Source organism: Mustela nivalis (assembly GCF_964662115.1).
Source record: "Mustela nivalis genome assembly, chromosome: 10".
In the NCBI taxonomy this organism is placed as follows: domain Eukaryota; kingdom Metazoa; phylum Chordata; class Mammalia; order Carnivora; family Mustelidae; genus Mustela; species Mustela nivalis.
This window is the reverse complement of record NC_139029.1, coordinates 3918832-3936797: the sequence shown is the minus strand read 5'-3', so window position 1 is coordinate 3936797 and position 17966 is coordinate 3918832. Positions and strand designations below refer to the sequence as shown.

General features: G+C 49.3%; 1 protein-coding gene across 16 annotated transcripts in view; it reads right to left on the bottom strand.

Moving 5' to 3' along the window:
* The window catches only part of CAMTA1 (calmodulin binding transcription activator 1), an 814199-nt gene extending 810569 nt beyond the window's left edge, over positions 1-3630 (bottom strand). For 13 of the 16 annotated variants that reach the window (XM_082685287.1, XM_082685261.1, XM_082685288.1 and 10 more), the window contains exon 1: positions 3479-3625. In XM_082685287.1, coding sequence (XP_082541413.1) covers positions 3479-3523 — 45 coding nt within the window. In that variant the 5' untranslated portion in view covers positions 3524-3625. Of the gene's footprint in view, positions 1-3478 lie in introns of all 16 variants that reach the window. The other 3 variants (XM_082685286.1, XM_082685285.1, XM_082685260.1) reach the window with 2 other exon arrangements.
* Between the last annotated feature and the right edge of the window lie 14336 nt (positions 3631-17966).

Below are 17966 nucleotides of genomic sequence, written 5' to 3'. Positions count from 1 at the left end.
GACAGATAAACCCAACATTTAGGAGCGGGAGAAGTCAAGTCTTCAAGAAGACAAGGGAAGACAGGCCCCATAAGTCACCCAACCTTTTCCGAAAAGCTGGAGGTGGAGAGAGAGTGATGTTCTAACAAAAAGATGTAAGAAAGAAAAGTCCTGAAGAGAACCCATCCTGGCAGGCCTAACGCCCAGAGAACAGCGTGCAATGGAAGAGGAAGAGGGAAAAGCTGATTTCCTGTAACCAATGGGGCGAATGACACGGAAAGCACAACCACATTTAACTCAAAGAGTCCAACTTTACACACGAACCTCAAGTGTGTTCCTGTAACCTTACATTGTCCTCCCACTGGCCGTTGTGCAGAACACCTGATTAGCAGAGGAGAGAGCCAGGGCGGCAGTGGGCAGTGGGCAGTGGACAGGACAGGACCCACGACGGGAAGTGAGAGGGGACACTCACTCTCCTACGAACACCCCAACATCCACAGCAGGTACTCCACTCTCTTCTTCCAAAGGTCATTAATACCATACCCTAAAAATACACAATTCCATCAAGCTGAGTCTAGATACAGACACAATAACAACAGTATAAAAACTTAGAAAAAAGGGAAATGGAGCTTAAAAGCGCTACTTTGGGGCAGTGGGTTTTATGCCCACCGGGTAACTCCGTATTACCTAAAGGGCAAAGTCTCGAAGTCAAAGCCTAATGCTGACCAATTCTCCAAATCCCCTCACCTCCCTTCCTTGGTACTCCAGGTGGAGATTCCTTGCTCCAAAAATGCTTAATGGTCCAAATGCTCAGTCTGACGAGCTCGTTGGGGAGGATGAGGCTCCACACTCAGCCTGACAAAAAGTAAGACTTTTTGCTGCTGAGTGACAGCAGCGAGCAGCCATTCAGAGCTCAGTGAGGGGGGTGGGGCCCTACAGGAGGCTCCACCATGGCCCTGCCCCAGAGCCAAACCTGCAAACTGTGATACTCAGGACAAACCTGGACAACAGCCCCTCCTGCCCTTCACGTGTCACAGGCCTTCCCAAAGGTACCTTTTCCTAATGTGTACAGCCTCTCTCAATTACTTAAATGGCCAAAATAAAACAGCGACGTATTTATGGCTGCTCATTCCTAGTTCTGTCACAGAAACACATATTCTCATCCCCTCCTATGGATGCCCCAAATACATGAAACCTCTTTCCCATACCCAGCAGTAAAGACATCAAGATGAGAACTTTTCACCCTACGAAAAATCCAGCAGAGAATGCTGCCCCTGAATTCAGAATGCCTAAGTTTGGGTGTACATCGGCAAGGCTGTACACTTCTTGTATTCGGGGACTTGGGGAACGTTCAGGATGTCATTCTGCTTATTCAGTACAGTACAAATGACAAATGAGAGAGTGGTAAAAATTGGCCATTTATCAATGAGCTTTCTGATTCTTCTAAACCTGAAGAGTTACCAGCAACAGTAATATATATTCATACTGGTACACGTCAAGGTCCCTACGTACACGCAGAATGCAGAGCTAGCCATGTAACCCTTCCAACTTACAGTGTGTAAGTGACAGATGTGACTTTGTCTTTTAATGCATACCTACATGTGTATATATACAAACAAATGCATGGCATCGTGTTTTTCGCCAAAAGAGAACCAGAGCAGCAAAAAAAAAAAAAAAAAAAAAAAAAAAGAAAGCACCCAAATTTTCCCCTCACCTGAAAGCTACAAGATTAAAAAAAAAAAAAAAATGTTCAGATCCCATGAGAGACAACACGAGGCCAAAGGAAGGTTCTAGTACAACAAGAAGCACACTAGCAACCCCTTCCCGAATGGCACGTGGGCGACATGAGTGTCTACACTCCCTTTTCTAGATGGAAAGGCATATGGCTTCTTCTTACCCAGCCAACATGAATACAATTTAAGAAAATCAGAAAAAGTCAAGGTAACAGGCTCACTAAATATGGCTGACTGGGAAACAGAAGCCATAAGGAGGATATGGGTTCTCTTAAAAAAGAAATGGGAAGTTTATTTCCAGGGAAGGTTCAAAAACTCTTGAATGCAGGATGTACATGTAAGTCAGGTTCTTACTGCACAGAAGACAGTGATGGGAACACCAAAAACAAGGGCACAAGACCACATTCTTGGTGGGGAAGCGTCAACTGGTGAACACTGTCCCTACCTCAGAGGCAAGAGTGAAATGGAAGCAAAAACGGATCCTTGGGTGATCACCATATCCCGCTCTTACCCAAGTACTAGGCACAATGGAAGCCCTGCCCTACATCTGATCAGGGCCCCTAGCCTCACCCGGACAAGAAACTCTGAGGACAGAGAACATGTTAGGGGCGCTAGCCAAATGGGGAAAGGAGCACTAGAATGTCCAGCTTCTCCCCTAAGAAAAAGAGGGCAAGTCAAAGGGTATTCAGGAAATGAGCTCACCCTAACCCGGGAAAGTGTGCAGAGAGTATGCCTAATCTGTAAGAAGTATCTGCTTTCCTATTTAGAAATGACTTCAGAGCTGCCCAGGCCCCCACTACCCCCTGCGTGAGAGAAGAACAGGGGGAGCCCGAGTCCCCTTGTCCTGGCTAAAGGGTCAGTAGATGGTGTGCGGAGGCCCCAAAAGATTGCAGAGAAGACAGGAGGTTGAGACAGACCCCTCTGCCAAAGAAGGATCAGGGTCACAGAAGGTAAAGGGCAAGGGAGCATGGAGAGCCTCACTTGCCATAGAAACGGAGACCCCACCCTCCTGGCTGTGAGGGGTGCAAGGGCAGGAGTAGCACGGGAACGGCTGCTAGGGGCGGGGATGCTGCGCAGGCCCCCTTCCCAGGCAGGGAAGGGGGAGGGGTCACACGAGGCCCTTCTGCCCGGGGACGCTCAGGAGGGGGTCCCCCTGGCGGGGAGAAGCACGGGGACCCCTGCCGTTCTGGGAGGCGCCCACGGGGCTCCAGGGTGATGCTGGACGGAGTCCGCCTGGCCCTGCCGCCCGAGAGCCACCGGCGGCGGGGCTGAGCGCCGACCGTGCCCCCGACAGGGACCGGCCCGGGGCAGCGGGGCGCGGGGCCGGAGGGGGCCTGAGGCGGATAAACTTTCCGCCCCGCGGCCCCCACCGGGCCCGGCTCGGGGGGCGGGGGCCGCGCCGGGCCCGGGAGCGGCGGGGATGCCCGGTCCGGGTGGGGGAGGCGCCGGCCCTCCCTCCGCCGGCTCCTCCTCCTCGCTGGGCCCGGCCCCCGCCCGCCGGCCCCCCGCCCCTCCGGCCCCAGCCCGCCCCCGGGTGGGGGTGTGCGGCGCCGCGCTCCGCCGCCCGGCGAGTCACCTCAGGACCCGGCCGCGCTCCGCCCCCCCACCCACCGCCCCCTCCCCGGCCCGGGGCGCCCGCCCGCCCGCCGCCGCCGCCGCCGCGCCCCCGCGCTCCCGCCCGGCGCCGCCGATGCCCGGGATGTCCGGCGGGGCCGGGTCCCGCCGCCCGCCGCGCCGTCCCCGGCCCCTCACGCGCCGGCTCTTACCTTCCGGCTTGTTTTCGGCAGCCATTTCCCCTCCGCGCGCCACATCCTCCTCCTCCTCGCGACCGGGACCCCGAGCGCGCGCCTCGTACCGCCGCCGCCGCCGGCCCAGCCACCCCGCCGCCGCCGCGCACCCGCCCTGGCCCCGCCCCGCGGCCCACGCACTGCGCCTGTTGGGCCGTGAGGCTGCCACTCATAGTGCCCGCCACCAATCGCCCCGCACCAGGGGTCTCACTACTCTCCGGGAGGAGCGTCCTATCCGCCCGGCCCATTGGCTGGTCACCACCCAACGGAATGAAAGGATTGGTCAAGAACCAACGCCCCCTCCCCACCCACTCCCAGGAAAGCCCGCCTTCCAGATCTAAACAAAGCTTCCCAGTGGCCAGAGCCGGAAAGAACTGCCCAGTTAGGACAGAGCCGACACGGAATATTTCCTCGAGGCCGAGACGTGGCGCTTTGATTGGACGTTACTACAGTGTTTCCCAGGCCGTCCAGACCAATCAAAGGGGGTTCCCGGAACTCGGGAGCGGCGAAGGGAAGCCCCGCCCCCGAGCGTGACCGTCAGGAGGAAGGCGCTCGCTCATTGGCGCGCTGGGGCTTTTCCCGCGTGCTCCCGGGGCTGAAGGACGTTCCCGGGGAAGCCGCTGCCGGCGCGTGGGGTCCCTGTGGCAGTGGAGGACTCGGCGGGATCTCCGGAATCCCTCGGCCTGCCTCCGCCCGGCGGCAGCGGGGCCTGGGGCCCCGGGGCGGAGGTCGGCCGGGCGTCGTGCTCGGAGCCGGTCGGCCCGGGAGTCCGGGCGTCGCTGCCGGCCGTGGGGGAGGGGCGCGTCTCTCCAGGCCCCGCCCCTACCCCCTCCCCCCCCGGGCCCGGCCCCGGCGCCCCGCCCCCCACCCCGGGCGCCCGCGCCGCCGCGGCCCCTCGCGCGGGTGCCCGGCCCGCCCGTCCCCGCCGGTGCCCGCCGGTGCCCGCCTTCCGCTGCCCGCCTCCGGTGTGCTCCGTTGTCCCCTTTTCTAGCGGCTTAAAATACTGAAACTTTATTTTGGTCACGTTGGCCATGTGACCCGCAGAGCCGATGACTCATAAGTGCCTGTCCCAGGATGAGGCCGCCGGAGGCAATCTCGGAGCCGCGCCGGCCGGGAGGGCGACGCAGGCCGAGTCTCCTCCGTCCCGGGCGCGCGGTCGGGGCTCTTCCCCGCGAAGCTGCCGGCGCCCGCCGCACGCGCGCCGCGGGGAGGCCCGCCTGGCAGAGGTCGGGAGCCTCCTGCGGGGGACGGCCGCGCCGTCGCGGCTGCCCTGCAAGTCCGAGTCCGCCCCGCGCGCCGGCGCTCGGTGCACGGAGCGGCCCGGAGCCGCGCGAGGTGGCCGCGAGGGAGAGGCCTCGGGCCGGAGAAATTCAGCACCGGCGCACGTGGGCAGGCGGTGCCAGAAACAAAGGAGAGGGCAGGCACCTCCGAGTTAGAGGGGGGAGAAAAGTTGCAGAAGCCGCAGAACTCCAGCCCCTCTGGGTGCGTGTGCGTGGCTGGCCGCGGGAACGTCTCCCTCCGCTGTGCGGAATCCGCGCGAGGTCCCGGTCCGAGGATTTGGGCGTTAAGATCTGAATGTCAAAGTGAATTCTGTGCGGGTCCTAACAACATGCGTTCTTTTCCTAGTGTTCACAAGTACCCAAATCTCAAGTTTTCCAGAAATAAAGATGTCCCAAAAGAATGTTTTGTATTAGACACTCGCTCTTCAACAAACGTTAATTTCATGAGCTTCAAAAAATGCAAAATTTTGACAACTAGGGTACAATACTTTATCAATCGACATTCTTAATAGTACCTATGTTGACGATTGGGGGTAGTGAAACGTTCCTGAAAGCGCTGGTGGCATTGAAAATTAGTATAACCCTTTTGAAAAGCAATTTTACTGTAGGTATTAAAAGCCATAAAAAACGTCTGCATCTTTTGACCCAGTAATCTTACTTCTGGGAATCTATTCTAAGGAAATAACACTAAATGCCAAAAAAGCTGTATGTGTTAAGGTACTCACAGGATCACTGTATTTATTACAACAACAATTTGGAAGCATCCTAAGCATGCTAATGTTGGATATTTACTTAGGACGTTGGGTTAGGGCCACAGGATGGATATGCAGTCACAGACATCAAAAAGAAAAACGTAACCATTGCTACGTAAGGGGAAAAAAATAATTCAAAATTATGATGTTCATTTATTATATATGGTATGCTACTAGCTCCAAACAACTGTATTTTATAAAAAGACTGATACAAAATACACCCAAGACATAATATTTGGCTGATAGGGAGTTTTGTTTTCTACTGTCCCTATTTTCTATAATATAGTCATAACTATACAGCTAGAGAGGGAGCACAAGCTGAGGAAGTGGGAGAGGGAGAAGCAGGCTTCCCACCGATCAGGGAGCCCGATGCCAGGCTCGGTGGCTCTATTCCAGACACTGGGATCATGACCTGAGCCGAAGGCAGATGCTTAACGACTGAGCCACCCAGGTGCCCCAGTAAATATACAGCTTTTAAAATTAAAACATGTATTTAGACTAAAATGTGAATTTATCCGATGCCTAATGGAAGCCAGATACTGTGGTCTTTCCTGAGGATATAAAGGTGAATAAAATAAAGTTGAGTGTCTCCCACAGACAATCACAGGAGGTTGCAGGTCAAGGTGCCATGGAGACACAGAGCTCATGAATCACCAGAACTTCAAAGAAGGAGGACTGTCGCAGTGGAAAGCACCTATGGGAAGCACCCTAGACTCGAACAGAAATGGCAGTTCTCAAAGTGCAGCCTGGAAACCTGGGGAGGTGGGGGAATCCTCAAGACTCTTGCGCTGGATCTACAAGGTCAAAACTGTCTTCCTAATAACTATATCAGCCCCTCACGCATGTACGATGAAGTTTTCCAGACGCCACATAATGTATGACATCAAAACAGACTGAGAGCAGGAGCAGATCAGAGAATCTAGCTGTCTTCTATTAAGTGAGGTATTAAAGAGACGTCCAGGATGGTAAAACAATGCCACTCTCATCACATAACTTTTTTGTTTTGGAAAATTTTGTTTTTATTTTAAAAAATACCTATGTTAATAGGTAGTCATTTATTATTTTTAAATGAACTCAAATATTTAAAAATTTCTATATAGTACATAAGTTATAAATAAACATATCACAGGGGGTCTGGGTGGCAAGGTCAGTTAAGGTCCCAACTCTTGGTTTCAGCTTAGGTTGTGACCTGGGGCTCTGTGCTTGTTCCGTGCCAAGTCTGCCCAAGATTCTCTCTCCCTGTCCCTCTGCCTCTGCCCCCCTCACACTCTTTCTCTCTAAAATGAATCAATAAATATTTAATAAAAATAAACATATCAGAAATAAAAGTTCTTTGGGGCGCAGTGCCTGGATGGCTTAGTTGATTAAGTGTCCACCTTCAACTCAAGTTATGATCTCAGGGTCCTAGGATCGAGCCCTGCGTCAGGCTTTCTGCTCATCAGGAAGTCAGCTTCTCCCTCTATGCTCTCTCTCTCTCTCTCTCTCTCTCAAATCAGTAAATAAAATCTTTACAAAAATAAAATAAAGTTATAGTTCTTTGGGGTCATTAATAATGTTTAAGAGTAAAGGGATCCTGGGCGCCTGGGTGGCTCAGTGGGTTAAACTGCTGTCTTCTGCTCAGGTCATGATCTCAGGGTCCTGGGATCGAGTCCCGCATCGGGCTCTCTGCTCAGCAGGGAGCGTGCTTCCCTCTCTCTCTCTCTCTGCCTGCCTCTCTGTCTACTTGTGATCTCTCTCTGTCAAATAAATAAATAAAATCTTTAACAAATAAATAAATAAATAAAAAGACTAAAGGAATCCTGAAATAAATAGGTTTGAGAGCTGCTAACCCAGAGTATGAGATGTTAGGGGTGGGGTGTGGCCAGTTGGCTGTGCTGGTGTCTCCTTCACTTCAAGCTCCTACTTCAAGGTACCGGCAACTGGTGGCTTCTAACAACAGAAATTTATTTCCCACAGTTTAGAAGTCTGAGATCACCGTACCTCCTCCCACTGTGGAAAGCAGAGAGGCGAAGCAAGCCCTCTCATGACTCCTAAAAGGGCACTAACCCTATCACAGGGCCCCACCTTCGCAACCTCATCTGATCTCATCTCCCCACAGCCCCACCTCCTAATACCACCACCTGGGTGTAAGACTCCAGCCTACAAATTTGGCTGGGAGCGGGGGATGCACAGAAATATTCAGTCTGTAACAACAGGTGTTTGTCTTTGCTTGTTTCCAACATGTGAGCATTTACAGTATAGGAAGCACTGCTTAGAAACTGGCTAAATGAGCCCATTTAGGAAGGGGAGGAGTCAAAAATATGCTGGACACCCTAACCCTCTGAATCCTGGCCCATTTTGTTTTGGTCCCAATGTTCTTCAAGGAAAGAATGCTACTGTCCAGGGACAGGCGAATATTAAATTGTTACTTTTCACCTCAAAAATAATTGTAAAAGGCTATTCTTTTCCTGGTCAGCGTTCTGCAGTAATTAAAGTGCTTGCTTATCCCTGCAGTTGACGAAGATAATAGGAGTGCTAAGACTTGCCTCCTTAAACCAGAAGTTACTGGGACTCCGTGTTACTGAGTTGGCAGAGAAAAGCCTGCACTGAGCTCCTTCAGAGGCGTGAAGGCACCTGCTCACTCTTTCCCAACACAGGACAAGAAAGAAAGGAGTTCCTCTGCCTGCACCTTGTTAAAAGCTACATGGTTAAAAATAATACTGTCCCAAAGTTCTACTTCCAAAAAAAAGTTTCTTCTCTTGCTCTTTTCTTTGAATTTTTTATTTCAAGATCACTGTAAGTTCTCATGCAGTTTTAAGAAATAATACAGGAGATCCCATATCCCCCTTGTTTTTATAAGATAAAACATGATGAAAACGTGTAAGCTTTGTTAGAACCAACCTTTCCCTAGACCTGCAAACCCTCCTTTTTCTTTCCTCCTCTTCGCACCCCACCTGCCTCTGTCCACAGCAACTCAGCCGTTGTCATCTCCAGGGTAGACTCTCAGGGAGCAAGAGCCCAGACTTGTCACAGAGTCTACACATACTGAGATCTTCAGAGCTAGGAGGGCTGCATTTCAGCTCATTGGAAATGTAATGGATTTCAAGAGATGTTGTTTAAACAACTGTTTTAATTGTAAAACCTTTCTACATTAACCGGTTATTACATGAAACAGACCTGAGGGCACCTGCTCTCCATGGACCCTCCTTGGGAGTTAAAGCTAGATGCCTTTGATAGGATGTATCTCAGCTTCATGCCTAACTTAAAAAATCAATCCAGTTTTTTCTGGACTTTCCCTTCCAAACTAAAGTCATGGAGTGCCTGACTGGCTCAATTTATAGAGTATGTGACTGTTGGTCTCGGGGTTGTAAGTTTGAGCCCCACATTGGGTATAGAGATTACTTGAAAATAAAATCTTTAAGGGGTGCCTGGGTGGCTCAGTCAGTTAAGCGGCTGCCTTCAGCTCAGGTCATCATTCCAGGGTCCTGGGATCGAGTCCCATATGGGGCTCCCTGCTCAGCAAGGAGCCTGCTGCTTCTCCCTCTCCCTCTGCCTGCCTCTCTGCCTACTTGTGCTCTCTATCTCTCTGTCAAATAAATAAATGAAATCTTTTTAAAAAAATTTTTTAAATCTTAAAATAATTAATTGAAACTAAATTCTCTTCCCTCCCTCTGGTTTTATAGCCTAATCAGTCCTTTATTATTATTCTTGAATTTGAACTTGGTACCAAAGAAATGCCTTCTTTTTTTAAAAGAGGGATAAGGTTAAAGAGATAGGTTTGGCTGGTTCAGAAAGGCACGTATGCAAAGTGAGGTATGACTCCTGAATCTAACAGATTTAGGAGACCAGGACACTAGCTCACTTCCTGGGACCCAGAGAGACATTAGTAGGGTTCCCAAACTCCCCAGAGAGCAAGGACTTGCGGGCAGCAAGCAGTCTGATTGGAGGGAGAGACGAATGCCCTTAGTGTCTACCATGCAAGCCCCCTGCTTGCACATTCCTTGTCTGTTTGGATGGTTCCAGGAGGGGAATAGAAATGGGAAGTTTGCTCATCACCACCTGGCCACCACTGAAGGCTGAACAGAGCATCCAGAAGGCTCCCGAGTTCTCTTTTCTTTGTTTTCCTATCAGCATCAGCATTCTCCGATGCAAATTATTTTGACTCTCAGTCTTCCAAGGAGACTTGATTTAGTCGTTGAAAGTAAAATAACCTGTCAAAACACCTGAAGGAGAAAGCAGCTGAGGTAGGTATCAGTTCTGGGGTCTCTGATGGGCACCCAGAAACACCAGAGAAAAACCAGACCACTGCCATCCACCGGAGCCCGGAAACACAACGTGGACTGGCCACAGCAACTATCTGACATTAAGTTCCCCATGTTTCAAATGAAGTGAGCAGTTTATTTTTCTTTAAGTATGAAGCCGTGGGATATTACACAGCCATTAAAAAGATGGGGGTGTCTGTCACCAAGTGCTGTTATGTAAGTTTCTCCAGCTTAACTGTCGAACGGGAACAGAGTAAGTCACCGGTCACAGATGTATACTACTCTCAGAGGTACACAGATCTAAGCCCTGTTGCCCATTTAGATATTCTAGCACATATAGAAAAGGTTTCTGGAAAGATAACAAGAAACCTATAGTTTCCTTTGAGCCAAGCAGAAAACAGAAGTAAGGCTTCCTCTCCTTTTGATATGGTTTCAATCTTTTTCATGTGCATTCACCCAACAAATATTTTTCAGGGGCCTACGGTGTACCAGGCCCTGGTTCTTGGTGCTGGGGATACAGCCGTGAACAAAACAGAAAAAAATGCCTGCCTTCATGGAGCTGGCATAGAAGTAGGAAAGACGGATGATAAAGAAACATATGACTGAAGGTTAGAAAACAATCAATGCTTGAAGAAAAATGAGGTAGGATAATAGGGTGGGGCGTTGAGGGTACTATTTTAGATAGGGCGGGGTCCCTGAAGCCTTAAGGAAGCGAGAGGGAGCCATGCAGTTAAGGGCAGGGGTAGAAGGACATTCTAGGCAGAGGAAGCAGAGGGTGCAAAAGACCTGAGGCAAATACGCACTTGGTGTGTGGGAGGAGCTACGATGAGGCCATTCGGGAAGAGTGTGGGACGTGAATCCAAAGAGGATTCTGAGACCAGATCCCATAGAACTTTGAATCCATGGTGAAATCTTTGGATTTTATTCCAAGGTCCTAGAAAGTCGATGGTGGGTGTTGAGCTGGGAGTATATCTCAGTGGTGTTTTCAAAAAATCACTGGGACATGAGGTGGAAAACAGACTGCAAGAGGGTAAGAGAGAAAGCCCAGAGGCTCACCAGGAGATGATGGCAGTCAGGATCCGATCGTGGCTCAAACAAGTGTATTAGGTTCCTGTGGCTGCTGTAACAAGTCACCCTAGTGACTGAAAACAACAGAAACTTATTCTTTCACAATTCTGCAGGCCAGAAGTCCAAAATCCATTTCACTGGGCCAAAATTAGGGTGTTGGCAGGGCTGTGCTCCCTCTGGAGGCTCTAGGGAAAATCCATTCTCTGCCTCTTCCAGATTCCAGTGGCCGTCGGCATTGGCTGCTGGCCACATTCTCCAATCTTCCAGGCCAGCATCTTCAAAACTCTGCTCCGTCTTCATATTGTTCTCCCATGTGTGTATGTGTGTCTGTGTATGTGTAAGAGAGACAGACACAGAGACTCTCTCTCTGCTTCTCTTTTACAAGAACACTTCTGACAGCATTTACAGACCACCCACATAATCCAGGACCATCTCACCTGTGTCAAGATCCTTAATTTAATCACGTTGGCAAAGACCCTTTTTCCAAACAAGGTAACATTTATAGGTTCCAGAGATTATGACCTGATGTCTTTGGTAGCCATTATTCAGTCCAAGGATTAGCAAATTTTTTTCAGTAAGAGACAAGTTAGTAAATATTCCAGCTTTGAATATTTGTCATCTGTCACAACTACTCAACTGTCTAAGCTGCTGCGTGCCAAAGCAACCACAGGGAGGGCCATGGTTAGACCTCAGCAATGGAGTTGGTAAGTTTTGCCCCTTAAAGACTGAGCAGAAGCACGTTTCAGAGAGACATCCAGAATCCCATTTAGGATGATAATTCTGAAATGCTTGTCAGAGAGCCAAGTGGAGATATCAAGAAGGCAACAAGGATAGGTGCACGTGGGGCACAGAGAGGTTGTGGCTGGAAATACAAATCAGTGAGAAATCAGCCTTCCACGGTGTCTAAAACCACGGGACTAGCTAAGGTTCCCTAGGGCAGGGAGTATAACTCACCTTTTTACTCGCTCATAATTTTCAAAAAGCTATAAAAATCATGACTCCCACACAAATATAAAGTGAGTCTGTGTCAAGAACTGTCTTGAGCTCTTTAGATTACGAGGGAACCAGTAAGATATTGACCCCAGCTGGAAGGAGAATTTGAAGAACAGAGGCATATTTATACACAAGCAAGAATGCTTGCTAGAAGATGCAAAAGTGGTGCGTATCTTTTAGGGCAATAAAGTTCCATGTGTGGGATCCTCCTTTCCATAGGGCAGAACGCAGTAGCATCTACGGGCAGGAATCATCTGCATTCCTCTCAGCGTTCTGCTTCTACCCCGTCCACAGAAACGCAGTTAAAAGTGTTCATTCTGATAGAATCACATCCTCCCAGAGGGTCCTCCAGGCAATGCCCAACACTTTGCTGAATAGACAGGCTTGCTCTTTTCCAAATCTTGGACAATTTTCTCTGATACAGGGATTCAATATTTATTGAGCATCCTACTAAGTGACAGGTACCGCTCTGTGCAATGGAAGTACATCTCCGAACAAAAAACACGGATTTCTGCTCTCTTGGTGCTCACCTTCAAGAGAAGGCAATAAACATAATAAAGAAAATCTATAGGATGTGGGAACTCCATAAGCGTTACGGGAAAAATAAAACATGCAGCAGGTCAAAAGGGATCAGAAACACCAGTGCTGGGGAGATGTAGTTTCAAATAGAAATGGTCAGGTCCAAGGCCAGTTAGCTCAGCAGGTTAGAGCGTGGTGCTGACAAATAGAAACCATCGGGGAAGACATCATTAAGAAATTGACACAAGGGGCCCGAGGGGAGGGGGAGGGGCAGCGTCTGGCTGGCTCAGTCGGAAGAGCATGAGACTCTTGATCTCGGGGTTTGTGGGTTCAAGCCCCATGTTGGACATAGAGATTACTTAAACAAATTTAAAAAAAAAGAAAGAAAGAAATTGACATTTGAGCAAAGACTTGTGGGAGCTGAGAGAGTTAGTCTCACGGATACCAGAAAGAAGATTGTGTAAAATAGAAAAAAAGAGTTAGGGATTTTTTTAAAAAGGAGGTTAATTTTGTTTTTAATTAGTGAAGGAAAAAAATGTAAGCAGTCAAGTTTGAGTCATTGATTGAGTCAAAACAGTTTGTTTCCCTGCCTGCGACGCCTTCTTTCCAACTCTAAGCAGACTGTGATGCTGTGGGTACAAGATAAATGTGAAATCAGAAGAATGATTCTAACAGTCCTGATCTTCTCGCCCTTTCTGAGTGAAAATTGGCTCCTCCCTCTTATTGGAGAGGAATCCCATCTGCCTTGCTATCCCACCCACAAAGAATTTGACTGCATGTGTGACAAATACTTAAAGGAAAAATTAAACTTTTAGTAGTAAATAGCAATTCAAAAATAGGTTTCTCGAAAGAGAATTTGCTAGTTAATGGAAGTGCTGGCTGGAGTAGACTGAGAACTCCTGATCTGATTTCTAAAACTCCGCTGTAGTAAATGTATAAAAATGCAGCGTTGTTTCTCTGCTCTTTATTTGGGAGACAAAGGGAGCTGGGATTCTTTCCTTTCTAATTCGAACCGCGTAAAGCAGAGTTTTAAGACTTGGGCAAAGATTTCTCAAAGTACAATTTTCCTCTGTGACAAAAGATTTCTTCCCTTTTGCATCTTGTCAAACATAATCACTCACAGATAAAGTCAATTTGCTCTTTTGCCTCCGTGTTGGGCTGTTTCCTTTTGCCCGCTGACTAATGTTTTCGAGGGCAGGTTGGACTTAATCATTCAGCACCCTGAGATTTTTCAGACCAGCCGGGGCCGAGGACTCAAAACAATAAAACCCACAGTTCGCCCTCTGACGAAAGACCTCATACTTGGCCAGGAGGGAGCCACTGAACACCTCAGAAAGAACAATTTGGAAAATTCTACCTAACAGCCCAATTCCGCTTCTCCAGATCCGGAAAACGCATTCATTTGTCACCCTAACTAGAAGTCATTTGGTGCTAATTATTCTAGAACTGGTGGCCGTTTTCTGCTTCCCCAAGAGGCCTTCCCGTCAAGTGCAAGCGCACTTCATTGTTTTCTCTCGAAGAACCCCAAGCCTGCCTCGCGTTTCTATCCCGGCAGCTCTGCGGCCGGCATGTGGGTTCTCCATCCAGCGTCTCTGGGTGACCTGAAACGTCACGTTCTTTCCACCAGGGCGATGTCTTCCCCTTCCCCTTCCGCAGAGCCAGCCTCAGTCTGCCCGGGCTCCAAACCCCTGGCCACTTGGCTTGCTCACGTCTGGAGCTCCCGGACCAAAAGGCACAATGCGGTCCCCGGCACAGAGGAGCAGCGGACTGGGAACAGGGGCCGGCCAGGGTGCTAGCTGAATGTCAAGGGATATTTGCTGCAAAGAGGCTCCAGAAATAATGTAAAATTGTTCTGTCCTTTTAAAAATGGAAAATGCCTTGGCAGGGTGATATATTATTTGCCTGGCTGCATTTTCTCTCTGTCTCCGTCAAGGCTTGGAAAGTACTGGCACTTCTGCCTTTTCATGCGGAGCTCAGTGTAACTGGACCACATCTAATGCTTGTACGATGCAAATGAAGATTGAAAGTGTTGTTTCCTTTGATGTGTGTGACTAAATGCTCAAAGGGGATATTTTCTTTTCGATCCTCCGGTGGATAGAGCCTCTTTAAAGATACCTGTTGGCTCCTTCTTCCCATTGGCAATTGAAGTAATTCCCCGCACTGGAGACGGAGGTTGGGTACGGTCGTGATGAATGTCTTTCTCTGGGAAGAATACCCTGCTCGGGTTGGCGATGATTGTGAAAGCTCTGGGGGGAATTAAGAGGCGTGAAAGGCACGTTAATGATGGGTGTCTGCAATGAGCCATTCGGGCTTGCCTGAGAAAGTCCAGAGAGCACATTTGGAGAGCGAAGTTGGGGAGATGAGATGAGTCACGGCTGGGCTTCTCGGTGACGCTAGCTCTTTCTGGCTCCCAGTAGCTTAAAGGACCTGGGAAGCTGGCGAGGGGCGGGGGGTTGCTGCCATTGGCCCGAGAGGCTGACCCACACCTCAGCCATTCAGTCTTCCCACCAAGAGAGGAAGCATTCCTCACCTGTGCTGGGAAGATCCTAGCCCTTCTCTGAATCCGGGTGGTTTCTGAACACACACAAATACCCACAAGGAAATTAATAGCTTGGAGCGTTGTCAGAGCCGGCCAGCCTCCAGACCGGCTGAGCTCGATGCTCTGAACCGCTCTCCCTATGAGACAAGGCGTAACCATAATCCACCGCAGTGACTCTGCCTTGCACGCCCATGTTCAGCAAGGCCATCGACAAGAGAAGCTTCTTTGTGAAAGCAAGAACAAACAAACATTTGGATCCATCTATAAATCATGATCTGGGTCCTTGGATTTACTTTGGATGCCACCTCTTCCCCCTTTGTCCCTGGTAGATGTTTGCAGTAGCTCACCTGGGGAGGAAGCGGGAAGCGCGGATCCTTTTGGAGCCAGGAGAGGAGATGGGAGATCTGGAAACTCCAGGATAACAGAGGCTTGGCAGCGGCCCCTGCTGCGAGCTTCGTGCCCAGACTGGCCCAGGCACGGGACAGGTGCAGTCAACACCGAATGATGAATGAATGCTCAGCCCAGCCTTATCCAAAGGAACCACATTGTTTGGGGCGGGGGGGTGGGAGTGGGGGTGGGGGGGAATTCACAGGGGGAGAAATTAAAGACAGCCTTTGGGCTAATCTGCTCACACAGCCATAAGAAAGTGCCACAGACTGGGGGAGCTGAAACAACAGAAATTTATTTTCTCACAGTTCTGGAGGCTGGAAGTCAGGAAGCACGGCATTGGCGGGTTCAGTTCCTCCCAAGGCTTCTCTCTTCAGGTTGAAGACGCCACCCTCTCCCCGTGTCCTCACGTGGTCTTTCCTCTGCACACCAGCACTCCTGGTGTCTCTCTCTCTCTTCGAGCCCAAATTTCCTCTTCTAACAAGGACGCCAGTCATGTTGGATTCGGACCTGTCCCAATGACCGCATTTTAACTTAATCACCTCTTCCAAGGCTCCATCTCCAAATACAGTCACATTCTGGGATACTGGGGCGGGTAGGGCTTCAACCTACAAATTTGGGGGACACACAATTCAGTCCATAACCGGTCCAGACCTGTCTCACACTGAAGCTTAGTACTTTGGGGCTCCTTAAAATATAAGAGCACTGGTCTCATTTCCTGCCCTATTAGCTAAGCTTTCATCCCACACTGGGCAAAGCATGTTAGGCAAGTATCCCTCCTGTGTAAACCCTGCTGCACTTTGTTTTCTAGATACTGGTTTTCCATCCGCTTTCCTCTGATTCCGGAGAGGCAGTGTGACATGTTGTCAGGTGCCGGTGCCTCCTGGCTGTGCCCCCACAGACTTGCCTGGGGCAGCTCCCTCGACATTGCCGAGGGCCACCTCGTTCTCAGAAGGGGCTCAATCATCCTTGCCCTGCCTGCCTCGCAAAGTCACTGTGATGACCTTACGATGTCATGTCTATGTGTCCAAGCAGGTACATGTGCCCAACGAGGTATATAAAGTCTCAGAATAAACAAAGTCATTCCTCCCAGAGCATCACTTTAAAAAATATGATCGTTATATTAAAATCAGCACAGATGCATTAGGAAGCCGAACAAAACATTGGCATGGAATGCAAATAAAACTGAAGATTTCCAATAAAATGTGTCCTTGCTGCAGCCTATGTGTTTCTGCCATCCCAGGCTCTTGGGTGGGAAGTTGAAGCGGTGCTGGTTATGCCATGAAGATGTATGAGGTGCTCTCCAGGTACTGATATGGAACAATTGCCAAGATATATTACACAGTGAAAAAATTCAGGTGCAGAACAAGGTGTTACCATTTGTTTAAAAAAAGCAGGGGGCATGTGGGTATTTATAAAGGCTTGTGAATGCCAAGCGTAGTTGGGAGTAATACAAGGAAACCCATAGCAGGGGGTTACCTCCAAGATAAAGACCTGGGGAACCTGGGAGACGGGGACGGGAATGAGACTTCACACCAAAACCTTCCTGTATCACCTGATTTTTAAAGATTTATTTATTTATGTGTGAGAGAGAGAGAGAGAGAACATGAGTGGAGAGAGGAGCAGAGGGAGAGAAACCTCAAACAGACTCTTCACTGAGTGTAGAGCCTGAAGGGGCCTCAGTCCCATGACCCACGAGCTCGTCACCTGAGCCAAAACCAAGAGTCAGGCGCTTAACCGACGGAGCCGCCCAGGTGCCTCGACCTCATTTTTTTAGACATACGGAGTACCTATTTGTAAATGGTGTTGTTTTTAAAAGCCACAGTCCTGGTTTTAAAATTAATTTATTATCATTATTCAAATGATAATCACATGCATTACATGGAGTACATGAGCTATATGGCGTATACAAGTATATGGAGAGCATGAATATAGTTACACAGATTCCATGAGCTATATGAACTATATGAGTCATACGGACACCAGGAGTATATGGGATGTAGGGAGAGACGGACTCTATGAATTATACGGAGTATGAGTTATATGGAGTATATGGAGTACTTGAGCATGTAGAGTAACAAATATTTGGAATACATGGAGTGAGAGACTTTACATGCAGCCCCGGGAAATGCTAACATTGGACAACCAGAGAAGCAGAAAAGAAAACCCAGGAAGCATGTAGGAAATGGAAGAAGCAGGTTTTGAGAAGGAAGTGTCCATAAAGTCAAATGCCACGGAAAAGTCATGTAGCACCATTTCCCATCCACTAGGATGACTATCCTCAGAAGAAAAAAACGGGAATAGTAAGTGTTGGGAGGGTGTGGAGAGCCGGAACCCTCGTGCACGCCTGGTGGGAGCATAAGATGGTGCAGGTAACTGCAGAAACGGTAGGGTGATTCCTCAAACAGCTAAACACAGAATGACCGTATCACCCAGCAATTCCACTCCCAGGTCTATACCTCCAAGATCTGAGAGCAGAGACTCAAACAGATATCTGTACACACACGTTTGTGTGTCTACACTGTGAATTAGCTGAAAGGTGAAAGTGACCCAGTCGTGGGCAGACGGATCAGCAAATACGGTGTTCACACAATGGAATGTTGCTCAGCTCAACCAAGGAATGAAATTCTGACCATGCCCCAATGGGGATGAACCTTGAAGACAAAATTTGCTAAGTCACAAATAAAC